Genomic DNA, 19746 nt, shown 5'->3' with positions numbered 1-19746 from the left:
GTACACAAATCTTCAAAACAGCTTAATATGTAGCAGCCAGAAACTGGACAGCTGGAAACACCTATCACCAACTGGTGCTATCATAAACAAACCATGGTATATGCATTACACTGAAGTACTACTCCGTAGTAAGAAGAAATGAATTTTCATAACAACATGGGTGAATCTTAAATAATTATGCTAAATGAAAGGGGAACTTACTTGATGGTTCCATTCATGTTAAACTCTAGAAAATGCAAATTATTCTATTATAACAAAAAGGCAATTTGGTGGTTTCTGGGGAACAGATGGGAGAAACTGAGTAAGTTTTTAGCAGTGAGAGGGTCACTATCTTAATTCTAGTGATGAATTCATGGATAGAAACATGTCTTATTTATATGCCTTTGTATATGTAAATTTATTTAATATCAGTTATACCTTAATAAAGCATTTAAAGAAATTTGTAGGATGCAGCTAAAAATAGTGCTTAGAGGAAGATATTTACAGCTTTTTATACTACACTGGAGAATAAGAAAGGTTAAAATGAAGGACCTATATGTTTCCAATTTAATAAGCTAGAAAAAGAAAATCAAAGTAAAATCAAACTAAGTAGAAGGAAATAAGAAGCAGAAATCAATCAACAGAAATCAAACAAAACACTAGAGAAAATTGACAAAGCCAAAAGTTTATTCTTTGAAAATATCAATAAGACTGATAAACTGTAACTCGGATTGATCAAGAGAACATATATCAATAATATCAGCAATGAAAGATATATTACTACATACTGCAATACTTATACACATTAAAAAGAGGCTATTATGAACAATTTTATGCCAATAAAATTGGCAAAATAAAGATTTGACAACTTTTTTAGGAGGGGAGAGAGGCAGAGAGGGAGGAAGAGAGAGAGAACCTTAAGAAGACTCCACACCCAGTGGATCTGGGGTTTCTGATCTTGAGAACCTGAGATCATGTCCTGAGGAGCAATCAAGAGTCAGACGCTTAAGACTGAGCCACCCAGGAGCCCCAAATATGACAAATTAAAAGGACATGTTCCTTAAAAAACAGCTTATAAAGACGGACCCAAGATGAAACAGAAAATATGAATAACCCTATATTTATTTAAAAAAACCAAAACAAAACCCTGACGCATATCTAATTATCTCTTAAAGAAAACTCCAAGTCTACATGGTGTAAACAATGAATTCTAGCAAATACGAAGTACACAGGGATTAGTATCTGAGATTGGAACAGCAACTTGTTAGTTTACAAGGAAAAATAGAATCTGTATTGCAAGCACTGTAACAGACAGTAGACAGGATCGGTCTAGGATGATGTAGCCAAGGTGTAAGTATTGGGCAAGCAATTTGATTCAAGTTCTCCAACCCCTTCAGTTCTGACAGTCTATTTCTAAGAGCCTCCAGTACAGATGATGAAGGCATTTCCTATCACTGTGGCATCAAGCTATTCAAAAAGGACCACGTTGCAGCCCTTCTTTTTTTTTTTTTTTTTTTTTTCCCCCTTTCCCCTCTAACTTTCAGAGTAACTTTAGAAAACATACCTCATCTCAGGGGTCAAAACAGCTGGCTGTCCAGACTGTCCTTTTGGTCTTAGCAGGTTACAAAAATTAGACTTGACAGTCTTTGCTTTAACATACCACACAACATTAATACTCTGGAATTCACTCCAGATGTATGATGTAGCTTGCTAAACATGATCCAATTTTAACTCCTGGTATGCTCTTTTTGAAAAGGGAGAAAATAGATTTTCAAAGCAAAGTAGATATTTAAGCTTAAAAAATGACCTCATGAAAGAATCTGCAGATTTTTTAAAAAACAAGCCAAGAACTAGACGTAATGCTGGACAATTTATCTGAGAAAGCTGTTCTCTGGAGATTAAGTTAGAGAGTGTTTGAAGTGGCAACCGAAACGGTTCAGCATCACCCATGAAAGGTCTTATTTTTCATTTAACAGGATTCCTTCTGGAAATGCCTCAGGCAATGCGGCTCGGAAGAGACACTTTAAATCCAGGTATGCACACACTAGATCTGGGGATATGGATGATATATTAAGCTATGACCTTAATAATGTTAAACTTTTGTGATCTTTGTTAATGATTTCCGACTTAGAGAAGCAATGTGATCTGAAGTTTAACAGCAATAGGGATACCTTCCTTATCACTTTTCTTTTCTTTTTTTTTTTAACAAGCCTTGGTTGTTCTGGTTACCAAAGGAATATATGTTCACAAACAGAAATTTAGAAAATACTAAAAGGCAAAACAAAGGAAATAAAAATCACAATCCAATCGCACAGCAATAACTACTATTAACATTTAGAGTCACACTGTTTTGTGATCTTCCCATGTGACCTGTTGAAAATGTTTATTTCACCATATCTGTATTCTTCTACCACAGGATTTTTCTATTAAGCAGTCCCTTCATTGCAGAGATATGCTATCACTAATTTCACCAACTATTAGAAAGCTACTGGGGCATTTAGGTTGTTTTCAGATTTTTTTATTAAAAAAAATGCTGTCGTAAACATCTTATAAATACTTGGCACACACTCTTGATGTGTTATTTCCATTGCACCTATAAGTCCCTGCTTCAAAGGATATAGGACATTTAAAAATACATACTGCCGATTTTTCTCCTGACAAGGAAGATGGATCCACACCCCTTTTCCTATAATTCTGAAATCCCAAAAACACTGAAACAACAACAAAAAAATACATACATTTGTAAACTTTTGGCACTGATAGCAAAACCCCACCTGAAGTGAAGTAAGGCTACTTATAGTCTTTATTTATCCCACATATTATGGGATGCTGCCCTAGACCCCATTGGGAATGTTCTATAATAACAATATATGTACCGTATTACCTTTCTTTTCAGCACTTCAAATATGCCATTTTTTTTTTGAGAAGTCAGCCATCAGAAACTTCTGCTTCCTCCCTAAACATTTTTTCATATTTTGTTAAGAGCTTATAATTGTTTACCAGAGAGGCTGTCCAATACAGGTTACCCTGCCATTACTAGAGCTGGAGCGCTCTATATTTCAAATACTTTTTCTGAATGATCCCCACCCCTACTTTGTCCAGAACTCCAATTACAGGTGTACTTTGCCACATGAAGTTGTTCCATAATTCACTGCTGCTCTATTCATTTCTTTCCAGTCTTTTTTGTGTGTTTGACCTGGCCTAATTGTCGTGCTACATATTCAAGTTCACTAATCGTTTCTTCAGCAATATCCATTGTGCTGTTAATCCTATCCAGTGTGCTCTTCAACTCAGACACTGAAGTTTTAATCATTAGATGTTCTATTGACGTTATGACTTCCACATCTCTATAGAACATGTCCAGCCTTGCCTCTAGCTTCTCAAACATATGGAATATAATTATAATAACTTGTGATGTTCTTGTTTACTCATTCTATCATCTGTGCTATTTCTGGGTCTGTTTCAATGGATTGCTTTTTTAAAAGACAATTTTTAGGACAGTTTCAGGTTCTTGGCAAAGCTGAGAGGAAGGTACAGAAATACTGCATATATCCTATGCTCCCATCCATGCACAGCCTCCCCTGTCATCCACAGGCCCCATCAGAAGGCTACACTTGCTACAGCTGATGACACGTTACACTGACACATCATTATTACCTGAAGTCCACAGTTTACATTAGGGTTCACGTTTGGTGTTGTGCCTTCTATGGGTTTGGACAAATGTGGAATGATATATGTCCACCACTACAGTATTATACAGAGTATTTTCATTGCCCCAAAAGTCTCTGTGTTCCATTTATTCACCCCCACCCCACCCCCACTAACTCCTGGCAACCACTGAAGTTTTTACCATCTCCACAGTTTTGCCTTCTCCAGAATGTCATATAGTTTATTTTTTTCCTTCTGCTTTATGACTTGCATTTTTCCTGCTTTCTTGATCAAATGCCAGACATTGTGAATTTCACCTTGTTGGGTTAAATGCTTTTGTAATCCTTAACATATTCTTGAACTTTGTTCTGAGATGTGGTTAAATAGTTGGAAATAATTTGGGGCGCCTGGCTGGCTCAGCTGGAAGAGCATGTGACTCTTCATCTCAGGATCGTGAGTTCAAACCCCATGTTGGACATACAGATTACTGCAAAGAAATAAAACTTAAAGAAATACTTGGAAATAATTGTATCATTTTTAGGTTTTGCATTTCAGTTTGGTTAGATAATTGGATCTTTTTTCGGTTTTGCGTTTCAGCTTTGTTAGGTGGGATCAGAGCTGTGGCTGGTCTAGGGTTAACTTTCCCCAATACTAAGGTTCAGACAGGACTTAGTTAGTACTCAGTGTACCCGTGAAGTATGCAGTGCCCCGGCTGGCAGTAGTCCTGGCTCTGGATCTGGGGGCAGTGCTACTCTAATCCTTTTGTGTGGTTCTTCTGGCCTCGAGTATACACTATTTCCTCACACAGTGGACAGTATTCAACCTAATACTGAAAGTTGTCATCTGCAGATCTCTGGGCAGCTCTCTCCCATCTGTACTCTGTTCTGCAAACTCCAGCCACCTTGCTGTCTCCTCAACTCTGACAGACTGGTGAGCTCTGCCTCAGTTTCCCCTCCCTGGGCCAGGGAGTGGAAACTTTCTCCTGGCAGTACACTAAGGACGAGCCTAGGGCTCACATTTTTTGTTTCTCATCTCTCAGGAGTCACACTCCCTCACTGCTTGATGTCCACCGTCTTGAGAACCACTTGTATGTACACTGTCCATGTTCCCCCGAGAAACTCTAAAAGAATCCTGTCAGAAGCTTAAGCCCCTAAATACCTTCTAAAATGAAATTTAAAATCAGAAAAATTCTCAATTCTGAAACCTGTCTGGTCAGAGGCTTTGTTCGGGACTGTGGACCTGCAGCAATACGCACTCCCACTGCTAATGCACAAAGGTTGGTCTCTTCACATCCTCATCAATATAAACGTGTATGTATTTTGAAATGTATGACAGTTTACCGTGTATTTTTAATAACTTGCCAGTTCAGTAAGTTTAAGAAATGGCATCGTATTCCTGTTTTAATTTGTATTTCTTTGATCACTGATAGAGTTGAACACTTTTCACATTTCACTGAATAGAATTTTCAAATGTCATCTGCTCACATTCCCATCAAGGCTTCGGCTCTACATAAAGACTCGAAACACTCTTCAGGCACTACTGTTATCTGGTCTCCTGGACACAAGCCATCTCTGGATCAAAGGGAATTGAGCCAATTTCCAGGACTTTCAGCATCTGATTTTCAAACCACGCTGGCAGTGGTGACGACGGAGCTGCTCATCGTGATGTGGCTGTCGATCCATTTTCCACAGTCGCGGGAAGCAGACCGCAGCAGTCCCCTGTTTCAAACCCTTCAGTGTCGCCTACTACTCTAAGAATAAAAAGAAAACTTCACCAGACCTTCCTGGCTCCTCAGGACATGATCGTACCTCCTCAACCACATTCCTTGCCACGCTCCCCTTTAGTTTCTCCGTTCTGGCCACTGAGCTTCTCTCAGGTCCTCGAACGTGTTATCGCTCCCCTCGGTTCTCCTGATGGCATGGTCTTCACATGGCTGGCGCCTTTCTAGCCTTCAGGTCTTAGCTTAAACACCACCTCTGCGAGGGTGATTCCCGAATCACCCTCAAAAAGCAGGCTGCCCCTCATGTTGTTCTTCCCACAACATTCTATTCTTCGCCCTGATGGGACTCACAGCCTAACACAAGTTGGAATTACAAAGCTGATATAGTTTGTTTACAGTTTAATTATTGTCTAGCTACATAATGGGAAGCTACATAATGGTAGGAAATACATTTTCAGGTTTGGGGGGGTTGTTCAGTAATGGGTACTTAGTCCCAAGAATATATAGCATTTGCTCCAAATGAATCACTGAATACTAGGGTATAATAGAAAGATTACTGGAAAATGGGCAAAAGTCTCCTCAAAGAGATTCATTTAAATTAGAATCATTTACCACCTCTCTGCACTTCTAAGCTACATTAACCCTCATTTAACTTGTAAATTTAAGTTATAGGACATTCTTTGGAGAAATGCTGCTGTCACCAAATACTGAAATTTCACTGTTTAGCCTTTAATTTCCATCTAACTTGTTTGTAACAGGGAACTAACACTCTTTAAAAAGGGACAAAGGAAAACAGGCATTAATCCCGGTGTTCCGGTTTCATTAAACGGCCTCTAAACCAAATCTCTGATTTACAGCAGGGATCCAGACTAAATAAGTAGTGGACCATGGTTAATAGAAAACTATGATCAGGGGCTCCTGGGTGGCTCAGTGTGTTAAAGCCTCTGCCTACAGCTCAGGTCATGATCTCCAACCCCCCGGGGTCCTGGGATCAAGCCCCACATCGGGCCCTCTGCTCGGCAGGGAGCCTGCTTCCTCCTCTCTCTCTCTGCCTACTCCTGATCTCTCTTTCAAATAAATAAATAAAATCTTTTTTTAAAAAAAGAAATCTTATTAAAAAAAAAAAACTATGACCAGTGAGCACAAATGAATGTCATTTATTGAATAATTTCTTGGAAGTTATAAATACTTCCCTCTGACATTATTTATAAATCTACTCCAAAAGATAAAACATTTTCTTAGACAACTCTAAAAATCAAGAAATAAAACCAACTCAAAGTGCCAAGAAAAGTATCAGCTTATTTCATTTAATTCTTTCCTGTTCTGATTATTAAAAGAGGAGGAAGTGGCTATACGTTTATTTCCAATCCCCTTCTCCTCAGATATTTACCTCTTAATGGGGGCGGGGGGAACGCTTTGATATTTGACTAATGTACATGCCTTTCTACCAACAGGAGATGATTTATCCAACCCTGTAAAAATACCAAGCAATAGGTTATAAAACTTTCTAATGAGTCTCTAAATACTCTTGTTTATTTTTTTTAAGTTTTACAAGGAATAACAATTTGAATGTTTCTGGCACAAAAAATGTGTTCGCTTAGGGGTAACCTGGGTGGCTTAGTCGGTTGAGTGTCTGACTCTTGATTTTGGCTCAAGTCATGATCTCAGGGTTCCATGGGATCAAGCCCCTCACTGGGCTCCGTGCTTAGTGGAGAGCCTGCTTGAGAATTCTCTCTCCCTCACCCTCCACCCCTTCTCCTGCTCACGTGTTCTCTCTCTAAAATAAATAAATCTAAATAAAAAAGTGTTAGGTTAATACCAGCTCTCAAGTATTCTAAGCCCTGTTAAAAATATAATGTTAAAACTACAATTTAGTAAATCTTCAATTATGTTTCCTTGAACTCACACGTTGCCTGTTGATCAATTATTTTAAAATTGAATCACAGGTTAATTTCTTCTATTGCTCACCAGTGCCAATGAAGATGGTTATTTGCTACTATAAATTTAATAAAGGATTAAACAAATAATCCAAGAAAACAATTACATTATATTATATAGCATATGGGAACAACATTTGTGGAGAAAATATAGTAGACTGATAAGTACTTCAATTGAAATTTATTTCTCCAATGTAGTTTGTCTGAAATCAAACTAGAGAATCAGACAGACTTGCAAGATCTAGTTATGGGTCTAAACATTTCAGATTGAGCTGTTGTAAACCTGAGGTGAGGAGAAGAGATAAGGAAAGAAGGAAACTTGAGTCATTCTTCCCATTCATAAGGAATAAAAGTAGTTATTCCAAAGGAGAGTAGGCTTTCTGGAGGAATAACTCCCTATCATGTCTGTGCACACATGCTATTGGGAGGCAACTAATATGACAGAGTTATTGTTTATATATACTTACCACTTAGGCAAAACAGAAATGAGGTAGGGAGCAACAAGAAGACAGGCCTCATCCACCAAAGCCACAGTTTTGAGGGTAACTGTTGCATTTTGTTGGGCTGGAGTCAGAAATTGAACAAGTGAAAAATTATCACAAGTCTTGGAAAAGAAGGAAACAAAAAGCTGATTGGACTGAAAGATCATGTTACAGAGGCAGTGAGAAGGTTCAAGTGCACTCAGTGCCTCCTGGTAGTAGCAAGCAACAAGTGGGAGCTGACAGGCAACCTCAGCTTGATTTTGGAGTCACTGGGGCGGGCCCTCACTTCTCTTCTCCACGCACTGCTTGAAACTTAATGACCAGGGCTGGGAGAGTTTTCAAAGGAAATTAAGTGAACAAAGGAGAACTTTCTTTTCTTTCTTTTTTAAAAGTTTATTTATTTATTAGAGAGAGAACACGAGCAGGGTGGAGAGGAACAGAGGGAGAGGGAGAAGCATCCCCACAGAGCAGGAGCCCAATGTGGGGCTTGATCCCAAGACCCTGAAATCGTGACTGGAGCCAAACGCAGATGCTTAACTTACTGAGCCATCCCGGTGCCCCAAAGTAGAACTTTATTTATTTAAATTTTATTTAATAAAAGCTATCAAATACAAACCTAGTATTTTCATTTTAAATTTTCTTGTAATTAAAAATGGAATGGCTCACACATGGTAAGAAATCTTAATTAGCACAGCCAATATGGTTTGGAGGTATTTTAAAAATCGGTCTTACCAGGTTTCAATAAAGCCAAAATGCTAAAAATAGAACAGGCTGGAGGCAGGAAAACTGGGGGTGATGACGGTCCTGCACAAACCAAGTTCAAATACTGGCCTCCCTTCTCTGTTCTGCAAATAGTTCCTTCAGTTGTAAAAGAGGGAACAAATCACCCTCGTAAAATAGTGAAGATTAGGGTAAACACATCTACAGCATATGTTTGATAAATTTCATTGTCTCTTTCCTTCTTGTGTTACCAATCTACTAGATCTTTTTACGGTGTCTTAGTAACAAAAATAAGAGACACAGACAGCTAGGAGAAAATTTAAGAAATCCCAAATAGTTCTCATTAGAGAACTATTACTTCATATGATTCAAGAATCACTGCTTCTTTACTAGGAAGTATCAAACAAAGATTTCCAAAAGGATCTGACCAGCAATCTTACTGGAGTTTCCTCCACAATGAAAAGATTTAGTCATCTCTTTTTCCTTCCAGAATGGGAAAGCCTCAGATAGTTTCAGAAATAAATCTGCCTTTGACATGTAGGTCCAATTTGAAGAGAATTCCCCCTTTCTAGGTGCTCTGAGAGAAGGTAAGAAGTCAGTGAAAGAGAATACGGTCTTTCTTCACTGTCTAAGGTATGTGGAATTGGGTATAGGCCAACCAGTGCAGGATAAATGGCTTCAACATTCAACACCTACTTAGGAACATATTCTCAGCCAAACGTGGAATAAAAAAAAACTTCCTAAAACATGATAAAAACGTTACACACACACAGTCTGTGATTAACATCATACTTGATGAAAAATTTGACATCTTCTCCCTAAGATCAGTAACAAGGCAAAGAGGTTTCTTCTCACCATTCTTATTCAACACTATAGGTCAATGAGATAAGGCAAGAAATAAAAGGCGATAAGGCAAGAAATAAAAGGCGTAAGATTGAAAAGAAGAAAGAAAAGTCTTTATTTGCATACGATATGACTGTCTATGTAGAAAATACCAAAGAAACTATTAAGAAAAATACTAGTACTAACAAGTAAGCTTTTTAAGGTCACTGGTCCCTGGATACAAGGTCAATATACCAAAATAAGTTGCATTTCTATATTCCAACAACAAATAATTAGAAGGCAAAATATAAAACAATAGAATATATAATACACCAAAGGTCATTACATACTTAGAAATAAATCTTAGAAATAAAACACGTTAAGATTTACATGCCACAAACTATAAAACACTGGTGAAATAAATAAAAAAAGACTGAAATAAACTGATAGACATACCATGTTGATGGACTGGACGACTCAATATTGTTAAAACATAAACTCTCCCCAAATCGATCAATCAATAGATCTAACACAATCCCAATAAAATCCCAGCATGACTTTTTGGTAGAAATTGACAAGCTGATTTTAAATTTTACATGGAAAAGCAAAGGAATTAGAATAGTCAAATGTTAGTAAGAATAAAGCTGGAGGACTCATACTACCTGATATTCACATTTACTAAAAAACCACAGTATTGGAGAAAGGATAAATATAAAGACCACTGGAAGAATACAAAATCAAGAAATAGACCTAAACATACATAGTCAATGGATTTTTGACTAAGATACAAAGGCAGTTCAATGGATAAGCACATGCAAAAGAATAAACTCCAATCTTTATCCTGTAGCCTAATAAAAATGAACTCAAAATGGATCTGTGGTTGCCAGGGATTAAGAGTAGGGGAAAGGTTGACTACAAAGAGATACAGGAGACACCCAAGAGTAGGTAATAATACTATAGCTTGATTGAAAAGGTGACTGTCAAAACTCATGGAATGTAAATTTTACTGTTTGAAAATTATGTATTAAAATACGTAATTACATGGATAAAACACAATTTTATTTATTTTTTTTAAGAAAAAAGGTCTATGTTAGCTGCTTGGGACTATCTAGAAAGACAAATTTAATTGGTAATACCCAAACAATTACATAATACAATCACAAATTCGTTTATGAATAGGATATAACTGAAAGAGAAAAAAAAAAAAACAACAAAAACTAAAATGCCCCAAGATGTGACTTAAGAATTTGCATAAGAATCTGTATTCAGCTTGGAAACATGCTGGAAATCACAAGGCCTATCTTTCCTTCCCTAAATGCAAACAAGGAAGCATTCTGGATGACTAGTTAATACAATTTTCAATCTGGAAACCACACTCAACATCTTTACATGTAAAGTCCTGTAAATTTCTAAATTCAACAATGAATTCTCTTATTCCCAAGTCTGTTCTTTGTTTACTGCTTCCTATCTCAGTAAATGGTACCATCATCCATCAACTGTTTAAGTAAGAAATCTGGGTACTATTTCGGACTCCTCTCTTTGTCTTACCTGCTCCATCCAACACATTTATCATCAAGTCCTGATAACTTCTCTCTCAGTTAAATGCTGTGAAGCAGAAAAGAGCACAGAACTGGAAGTTGAACGTGATTGGATGAGAGGGTAAAAAGAGTGTGGTGTGAGATGCAGGTGGTGAGGAAAGCAGGGACCATATTAATTATTCTGATGTTTGTGCACATCTCAAACACATCTCAAATATGTAGTATTTTCCCCATCCCAACTTCTATCATTCTAACATAAGTTATCACTTCTTTCCTCTAAATTACATCAATATTCTTGGTCTCTCTACATCTGTTCTTGCTTCCCTTTTCAATCCATTTTCTACACTGTAGTTAGAGTGCTCTAAGAATACTGCTCTGGAAAAAATTGCTATTCTGATCAGATATCATTCTTCCTTAAAACCCCTTAAAATCCCCCCCTTTTTTTTAAGTAAGATTTTATTTGACAAGGAGAGACAGCAAACATAAGCAAAGGGAGCTGCAGAGGAAGAGGGAGAAGCTGGCTTCCCACTGAGCAGGGAGCCCTACATGGGGCTTGATCCCAGGACCCTGTGGTCAGTCATGACCTGAGCTGAAGGCAGACACTCACCCGACTGAGCCACCCAGGCACACCATACCTTCCCCATTTCTCTGGTACAGTCATCAGAGTAATTAATATGATTCCTTTATACCACAGCAGCCTCACCTCATACCACTCACTCTCTCATATTCTTGATCCAGTCATGCTCAATGTTTAGCTTCACAGCAGAGATGCTATGTTAGTTCTACCTATATTGTTTCCTTGGCCTAGAGTATCTCTCATTCTAACGACCACTGCACCTAAATTTGTCTAGCTTACTTCCCTTTTTCCTTCAGGGCAGCTAACATGGCACTTTCTGGATGCCTTCTGTGATTTCCCATGTTGATTAAGTCCACTTATTACCTGCTCTTACAGCACAGTTCATCTGCAAATACTTGTGGCATAATAATAAAAGAATATATATATAATTTATATATATATATTTTGGTCTTTGTCCCTGGTTTATGGTACTTTGCTCTTTAAACTCTTGGAATCTCGGGAGGGATAAGAGTGCCTTCTGTATGCTAGTGAGATGACTGGTATCTCTGGTCTCCTAGATGGCTTCAGGTTAGAGGTTGGTCACTAGAGGGTGGGTGAACTTTCAGCTCTACCATCCCCTGTCCTGCCCCCCTAATCCCCAACTTCTGAGAAGGGGAGAGAGGCTAGAGATTGAGTTTAATCACCAATGGCCAATGATTTAATCAATTATGCCTATGTAATGAGACCCCTACAGAAACCCTCCAATGGCCAGGTTCAAGGAGATTTTGAGTTAGTGAATGTATTGAGGTATTGGGAAAGGTAGCATGCTGGGAGAGGACATGGAAGCATCCTTCTCCCCTCCATACCTCGTCCTACACATTTCTTCCATTTGGCTGCTCCTGAGTTGGATCCTTTCATAAACAGGTAAATGTAAAGCATTTTCCTAAGTTCTAGGAGTTGCTCTAGTGAATTATCAAACTACAGGGGGGTTGATTATGGGAACTTCTGAGTCTGCAAAGTCAGACAGAAGGGTGGGTAACTGGGGCATTTCATTTGCAAGTGGTGTTTGAAGTGAGGGTAGTCTTGTGTGAATGAATCCTTAAACCTGTGGAATCTGATGCTAACTCCTGGTAATTAGCATTGGAAGTAAATTATTGGACACCCAGCTGATGTCCAGAGTATTGATAGAATCAGTGTATGACCTGGTGTTGAAAAAAATACCACATATTTGGTGTCAGAAAGAAATTGAGAATACTAATTCAAAATCTGTTTGTAACTTCACTGGTTATATACTCCACAAGACAAAATGTCTTGTCATTGCTGGATCCCTGGCACTCAGCACAGTGCCTGGCATATTGTTCCATACACACTGGATGAAGAGAAATGAATGCCTACCAACAGAGTATAAAAATTCTGAACTGTTATTTGGGAGAAGTTAAAGCAGAGTTTTTTTTCTGGGTACTTCTAAAATAGCACTGAAAGCTGATGAAACAGAAAATCAACAGGTTCAACTTTTCACAAAGTGATGTTAAAGCCAACTACAGGGAAGGGGGCACAGAGGAAGGAGCAAGAAACAGCAAATGTGACACCCCTTCTCTCTCTCTGAAGAGGAAATAAATCAAGAACAGAATAATGATCAAGTCAAAGCAGCTAGCAACTGCTCCTCCTCCCCACTGGGGCCCTCGTGTTGTCAAGTTCTGTTCTCCCAAAAGTTAGTATGCAGTGGAGTTCAACTGCACTACTGCTTGCTTAAGAAGAAGAAAAGAAAGGCTGTAAAATAAGCAGAAGTTTTATCTACTCCATTAGTCAGACTCCAAAAGCAATGCCTATTTCTCAAATGAACATGACTGCGTGACGTTCTTTGAAGAGAGGCACCCAGCTGAGGAAACCATGTACAGAGCACGTGTGTACTTACCTTGTCTGCTGGCCCCACTTCAGAGTGACAGCTCTGCACTCTTCAGCACACAGCTACTATGAGGACTACAGCGTTTGGACTTGCTGACCTTGTACTTGGTCAAAGGCTCCTCAGCGGGCTCATGGGGGTACATCCCCTCTGTTCAACTAGCTCTTATGCTTTTTAAGGGCAGAAAATGTCTTCTTGCTCCTAAGTCCCTGTTTTTCAGTGTGGGGCAAAGAAGAGAGGGTCTTCAAATACTGAACAGGGCTGAGCAGAAGATGACATGCACTGGATACCCATGAGGTAAAATCTGTGGAGACCTACAAGACAAATGGGGCCAGGCCTGCAAGACATCGGTAAGAAAAGACTAACTCCATCTTGTCATGAAAATAAGTCTTACCTGGGATGGGGCTGTCTTCCCCTTTTTAACTTCAGATGAGTTTTCACTTAATTTCCCTACTTTGTTACTTGAGCTGCATTTGTAGCAGGTCCATCTCGTCTGCCCCTCGGTCTCTATGGTGCATTCTTTGTTTTGTAGACAGAATGAGTGGTACAAATGGCCACAGCTGCAAAATGAAGGCAACCAATTTGCACTTTTCTCATCATAAAAGCCACAAACTTATGCTATGTTAGAGTGTATTTATAAGTGATAAAGATTTGTAATAAGCTGGAACGCACGGACTGTGGTACAGTTAAGAAGAAAGGAAATTTACTTGTTGTACTCTCTTCTAAAATCTGGACTCACATATCTGTACACTTACATTGTGAGTAGCAACAGAATCACAGTACTCTGATCACAAACCACCTGGGAGAGGACTTGAACTTCTGTTCATTTCTCAAATCATGACATATTTTTAGACAGTATAAAAAACGCAATAGGGGAAAATCATAATGATTCAAGTAGCTTGATGACAACATGAGTGGTCTGCCTTATCAAATCCAAGGCAACAGTGGTGATTTGATTATTTACAAAAATGACAGTGCTACAGTAAATTCTTACACTATCTGTAGGCTGATTACTAAATGAGCCTCCCAGAAGTGAGTGTTGAATAGAATTCTCAGTCATCTATACTGATTCCTCCTTATTTCTCCAACCTGAAATGTTGGACCACCTCAGAAGTCAATTCTTTTCTACAGTCTTTCTCTACTCTTTCTCTTCTATAGCTACGCTTTGCTTCTTTGGTGATTACTTTCAGTACCATGGCTTTAACACACCACCTACATGCGGATGGGATGTCTTACAGGCATCTTAACTTAACACACATCAAACCAAATTCTTAATTTCCACTCTGCTCTACCCCTACTGCATGGTTCTCATCCAACCTTCCACATCTCAATAAAAAGCAACTAGGGAGATGGAGAGGATAAGAGAGCTGGGGAAAATCGGAGGGGGAGACAAACCATGAGACTGTGGACTGAGAGACAAACTGAGGGTTTTGCAGGGGGAGGGTGGGAGGTGGGTATTGAGGAGGGCATGTATTGCATGGAGCACTGAGTGTGGTGCATAAACAATGAATTTTGGAACACTGAAATAAAATAAAATCAAATTAAATAAAAAAAATAAATAAAAAGCAACTACATTCTTCCAGTTGCTCAGGCCACAAATGTGTTTTGTGGTTTTTTTTGTTTTTTAAAAGATTATTTATTTATTTATTTGACAGAGACACAGCGAGAGAGGGAACACAAGCACGGGGAGTGGGAGAGGGAGAAGCAGGCTTCTCACTGATCAGGGAGCCTGCTGTGGGACTCGATCCCAGGACCCTGGCATCATGACATGAGTGGAAGGCAGACACTTAATGACTGAGCCACCCAGGTGCCCCTCAGGCCAAAAACTTTGGCATCATCCTTGACCATTCTCTTTCTTTCACACCTCATATCCGATCTATAAAGAGTCTTATCAGCTCTACCTTCAAAATATATCCCAAATCCTACCACTTCTTATTTCATTAGTACCGCCTTGGGCCATCTCTCCCTTGGATTACTCCAATAACCTAACTGGTCTCCCTGCTTTCACCTCTGACCTTCTATAATTCATTCTCAACACAGTAAAGTGATCTTTAAGACATAGGCCAGATTATGTCAAACCTATCCTCAACCAACCATGGCTTCTTATCTCAGAGTAGAACTTTAACTCTCTATAATGACCCAGATCCTGCACGATTTGGCCTGCTCTTCCTCTGAAGCCATCTCTTATCATCTTCACTTTCCTTCACTCAGCTCTGCCAACACAAGCCCACTTACTCACTGTTCCACAAGTCATGGACTATGCTCCAGTCTCATGGTTTCTGCACTTGGTGATTCTCTGCCTGGGGCACCCTCTCTCTGATACTGCATGGCTACTTCCTTTAGGTCTTTACTCAAATGTCACTAAACTAGTGAGACTTTCCCTAATTACTCTTTGGATATTAGTAGCTCCCAACATTCCTTTACACCATATGTTATTTTATTCATGATTATTATTACATTTTTATTAATTTTTAAATTGTCTGTTATTAAGTCACCGTATCAGTGATGCTTTTCCTGATCACCCTATATACCATATACTCTCCCACCAAACACTGTTCTCACTTAACAGGTCTTATTTTTTTCCACCATAGTCACTAGCAGGCATTTTACTTGTTTGTTTGTCCCTGCCACTGGACTATAAACTCAATGAGAACAGATCCTTTGTTCTATTCATGCTGTACCCTATCCCTTTGAACAGTGCTTGGCGTACAGTGTGAGCTCAATAAATATGTGTTGAGAATGGACTCTTTGTGTGATGAGAACTTCTTCCCTTTCCAACCATTAAATCTGCCAATTATCCTATGTCTATAATAATAGAAGCTATAACATTTATATAGTGCTTACTATATGTCAGCACGATGACACCTGTAATCTTCACAAAACCCTAAGGACAAGGTCATTATTATCTCAATTTACAGATGAGGAAACTAAGATGTAAAGAGATTAAATAACATGTCTGAAGTCTCATGGGTAGTAAGTGGTAGAATCAGGATTTGAACTCAAAAAGTTTGGGTCCAGCGTCCATCTGATATTGTCAGCACCTATATATTCCCCCACCCCCTATGCAGAATGTTAAGGTCTATGACAGGAACTTTGCCTCGTTTTGTTCACTGCTAGAGTGATTGCTTGGGGCTGTGTATTCACGTGTATCCCTGCCTGGTAATACCACACAAGTCACACACCATACTGTATAACATTTCCTTTCTCTTGCTTACCTAAAGACAATGATTTCATCAGCCATTTCTTGGCGTCTCTTGTACTGCTGCAAACATATAGAGCAGTAATCCTGCTTGGGATTCAGTCCTCTGGTGACTGAAGCTCTCAGGTTACACAATGACCAATGGAGATCCTGGTTTAGAAGGCTAGTAGTTGTTTCCAGCAGGGTCTATGAAAGACCAAAAGAACACACACACACACACACACACACACACACACACACACAAATGATTAAGTGAAAGAGAAAGAGAGGGTGAGGGAGGAATGGCACTGTTGAGTTTTCAACCACAAACAGTGAAGTTAGAATATACTATGAAGGCAAAACATTGATAAAACAAACACCAAATACTCCGAGACTGAAGTGGTTAACTTTGATGTGCAAGTAATGACAACTGCCTACATTAAGAGTCTCAAAATACTTATTAAAATGTTGTCATTAGTTTCTACTGAGAAATGTGTGCTCTGCCATTCTGTGGCTTAATTCAGTACTGATGGCTTTCAAATGACTAGATAAACCCAAACCTGTTTATTATATTTCTATAATAAATTCCTTCTGAATGACTCAAAGTGTTAACAAACAACCAAAAAATGCTGTGTTTTTTTTTTTAATAGAAAATGCATCTGTGGCAATATTTCAAATAACCTTTCAATGAAAAAGCTAATGGCCATTACTCAGTTTTCATCTCCCTTGGGCAGAGAGACCACATTTTCCTGATCACTTATAAGTCATTTGAATCTACTTAAGACTGTGACATCTGTCAGTAAGTCACATAAAGACATTTTCATAGCTATCACATTAAGTCATTTTAAGGCTCTGTGTGCTTGTAAAGTATTGTTTTCCTACTATCTAATTTTCAACATTCATATATATCACTTAAATGTGCAGTCCCAAAGTGGAGACATACTGCCCATCCTCTTTGCTCGTCCTTTAATTTTATCTGTAATGCAGAATTTTAAGGTCTAATGGTCTTACCATTGTAATTCTCTCCAATCAACCCCATCTTTTCTCCTCTTTGAAGAGTCTGCAAGAACTTCCTACCTTGCCCTCAGCTTCCCTTCTGCCAACACAGAGTCCATGCCTGCAGGGCTGTCTGTTCCCCTGGGCACAATGAGCAAAGCCGCAGTTCTTAAACACCCCAAGAAAAGTCCTGTCACCCCCAATTTTTCTTTTCTTCTCTTGGGTTACTGAAAAAGCAGATATTGTATCTAACATGCCCAAATGATGCTTTTCCTAGGTGGCTTCATGAGTCACTTTGATCTATACTAAGGAAAAAAAATCTGTATACCATGCTGGTTCCTATGGAGAATTAATGCTACAGACAGTTCTGAGTTAAAGGAAAACCAATGACCATTTTTGGTTAGTGGTAATTATCTGCTTCAGAATGTTTAATAAAAGACAAGGAATTTTTTTCCTTCAATTTTCTATACTCAGGCTGACTTTTTTCATGGGTTACATCTTTGCATTAAATTATTTTTCCAGAAAGTTTCTCACACTTTCCGTTTGGGGGAAAACAAACAAACAAACAAACAAACAAAAACCTGTTCCATTGCTAATGAGTCAAACGAATAAAATGAATCTAAATCTGATGCATTTCCACATTCTAGAGTATCTATGTGTGTATGTGTATGTGAGTGTGTGTGTGTGTATTAATTAAGGCCAACGGATTTAAAAATTTTTTTAAAAGCATACACTTCAAGCTACCAAACTTCCATTAAATAGACAGGAATTTTTAAAGAAAAAGTATAGCTGCAAAGAAAAAGAAATAGCTTCTTTTTACCTTAGGACAGTCTTAGAAACAGAAAATAGCTTACTTGTTCATAGTTAAAGGTATCCAACATTCCCAGAATAAGTCCCTGGATTTCTCCAAGTTTTCCTTTTCCATAAACTGGATCCTAATTACAAAAATGTTGCAAAAATGTTTAATTCTGTTCTTGGTATTTTAATATTACTTTAATATACGTTATCTGAAAACGCTGACTACTCAAATACTTTTCTACACTCAGTAAGTATTTATTCTTCTATGAACTTTCACTAGAAATGCGTATCAGTTTCCCTCTGGCCATCACAAATATTTTGAAAAGATAAATAAAATTTAAGTGATACAAGCCCCTTACTTGACATTGTTTTTTGCAAGTCTCATTAAAGTTCACCCTGGTTTTCTTTTGGCAAGAAGCTTCCTCTCCTTCATATTAAACATCATCTGATCCTCTCTGCAACCTTCTTTATCTGCTACATTAAAACAACGTTCACCTGAATACCAGAACCTGTCCAACAAACCTTTCCCGCGACCCACATTTGGCCACCACCTGGCCCCAGTTTAGGAGACAAGACTTTCTGGATCCAAGGAGTAGCTTTCAGTTTTTCAAAGCTTTTTTCAGTTAAGTCCCTACTGATAAACAACAGATATGTAGATACCCAATCTCTCCTCCACCGCTTTTCCTCTGAAGTATGCCAAGTAACTTGTTTATTATGTACAATCTGTAAAACACTGAAGTGTACAAAAACAAATAATAAACAGACACAAAAAACTGAAATCCAGACACACAGAGATAAATACTATTGATACTGTTTTCCAGCCTTGTTTCTGGGAAAGGAGAGAGAGGGTAAGAGACAGAGATGTATTTCCTAGTGTACAGAACAGGAGTATTTTACAGACTTTCATGATAGTATATTGTGAGCAGTATCAGCAAGTATTTCATAACAACCACAGAGTATGAATAATGTGAAAATACCACGTGTCATTTTCTCTTGTTAGACATTTAAGTTTTCCTCCCCCTTCCCAAATCCCACTCATGATGGTTAAATGCTGGTAGTTGTAAATTTTGGTCTGAATCTCTGATTCTTTAGAGGAGATGTCTAGAAAGGGAATTACAGATTGAAAGAAGATTTTTATGGGTATTGATATATACTGCCAAATTGCTCCACCACAAAGTCGTATTATGCAACTTTTATCTCCATCAGCATATTTGTGTGCTCATTTTACTTTACCTTTGGCTAGGCTGAGAATTATAATTAAAACATTGCTAATAACTGAGTATGTCAAGTCTATTACTTTACTCTAATATAAGGTTATGTCTGACATAAATGACTCTCCCATGCCAAAAAGGGGAGCCCAACTCTACAGCAATGATGAACATAGCTGCTATTCATATGTGCCACATCGTTACATTCCTTCCAGAACATTTATAAATGAAAAAATTCAAGCTCAGAGAGGCTAAATAAAA

General features: G+C 38.3%; 1 protein-coding gene across 5 annotated transcripts in view; it reads right to left on the bottom strand.

Annotated features, from left to right (window-relative positions):
- The window catches only part of VPS8 (VPS8 subunit of CORVET complex), a 247168-nt gene that overhangs the window by 34758 nt on the left and 192664 nt on the right, over positions 1–19746 (bottom strand). For all 5 annotated transcript variants that reach the window (XM_032875548.1, XM_032875551.1, XM_032875549.1 and 2 more), the window contains 3 exons: positions 18334–18414; positions 16521–16690; positions 13700–13865 (listed from right to left, as the gene is read on the bottom strand). In XM_032875548.1, the coding sequence (XP_032731439.1) occupies positions 13700–13865; positions 16521–16690; positions 18334–18414 (417 nt within the window). The remainder of the gene's footprint in view (positions 1–13699; positions 13866–16520; positions 16691–18333; positions 18415–19746) is intronic.

Source organism: Lontra canadensis, unplaced genomic scaffold (genome assembly GCF_010015895.1).
Source record: "Lontra canadensis isolate GAN:19392208 unplaced genomic scaffold, GSC_riverotter_1.0 scaffold56, whole genome shotgun sequence".
NCBI lineage: Eukaryota > Metazoa > Chordata > Mammalia > Carnivora > Mustelidae > Lontra > Lontra canadensis.
The sequence above is the reverse complement of the archived record's forward strand: the minus strand, read 5'-3'. Positions and strand labels throughout refer to the sequence as shown.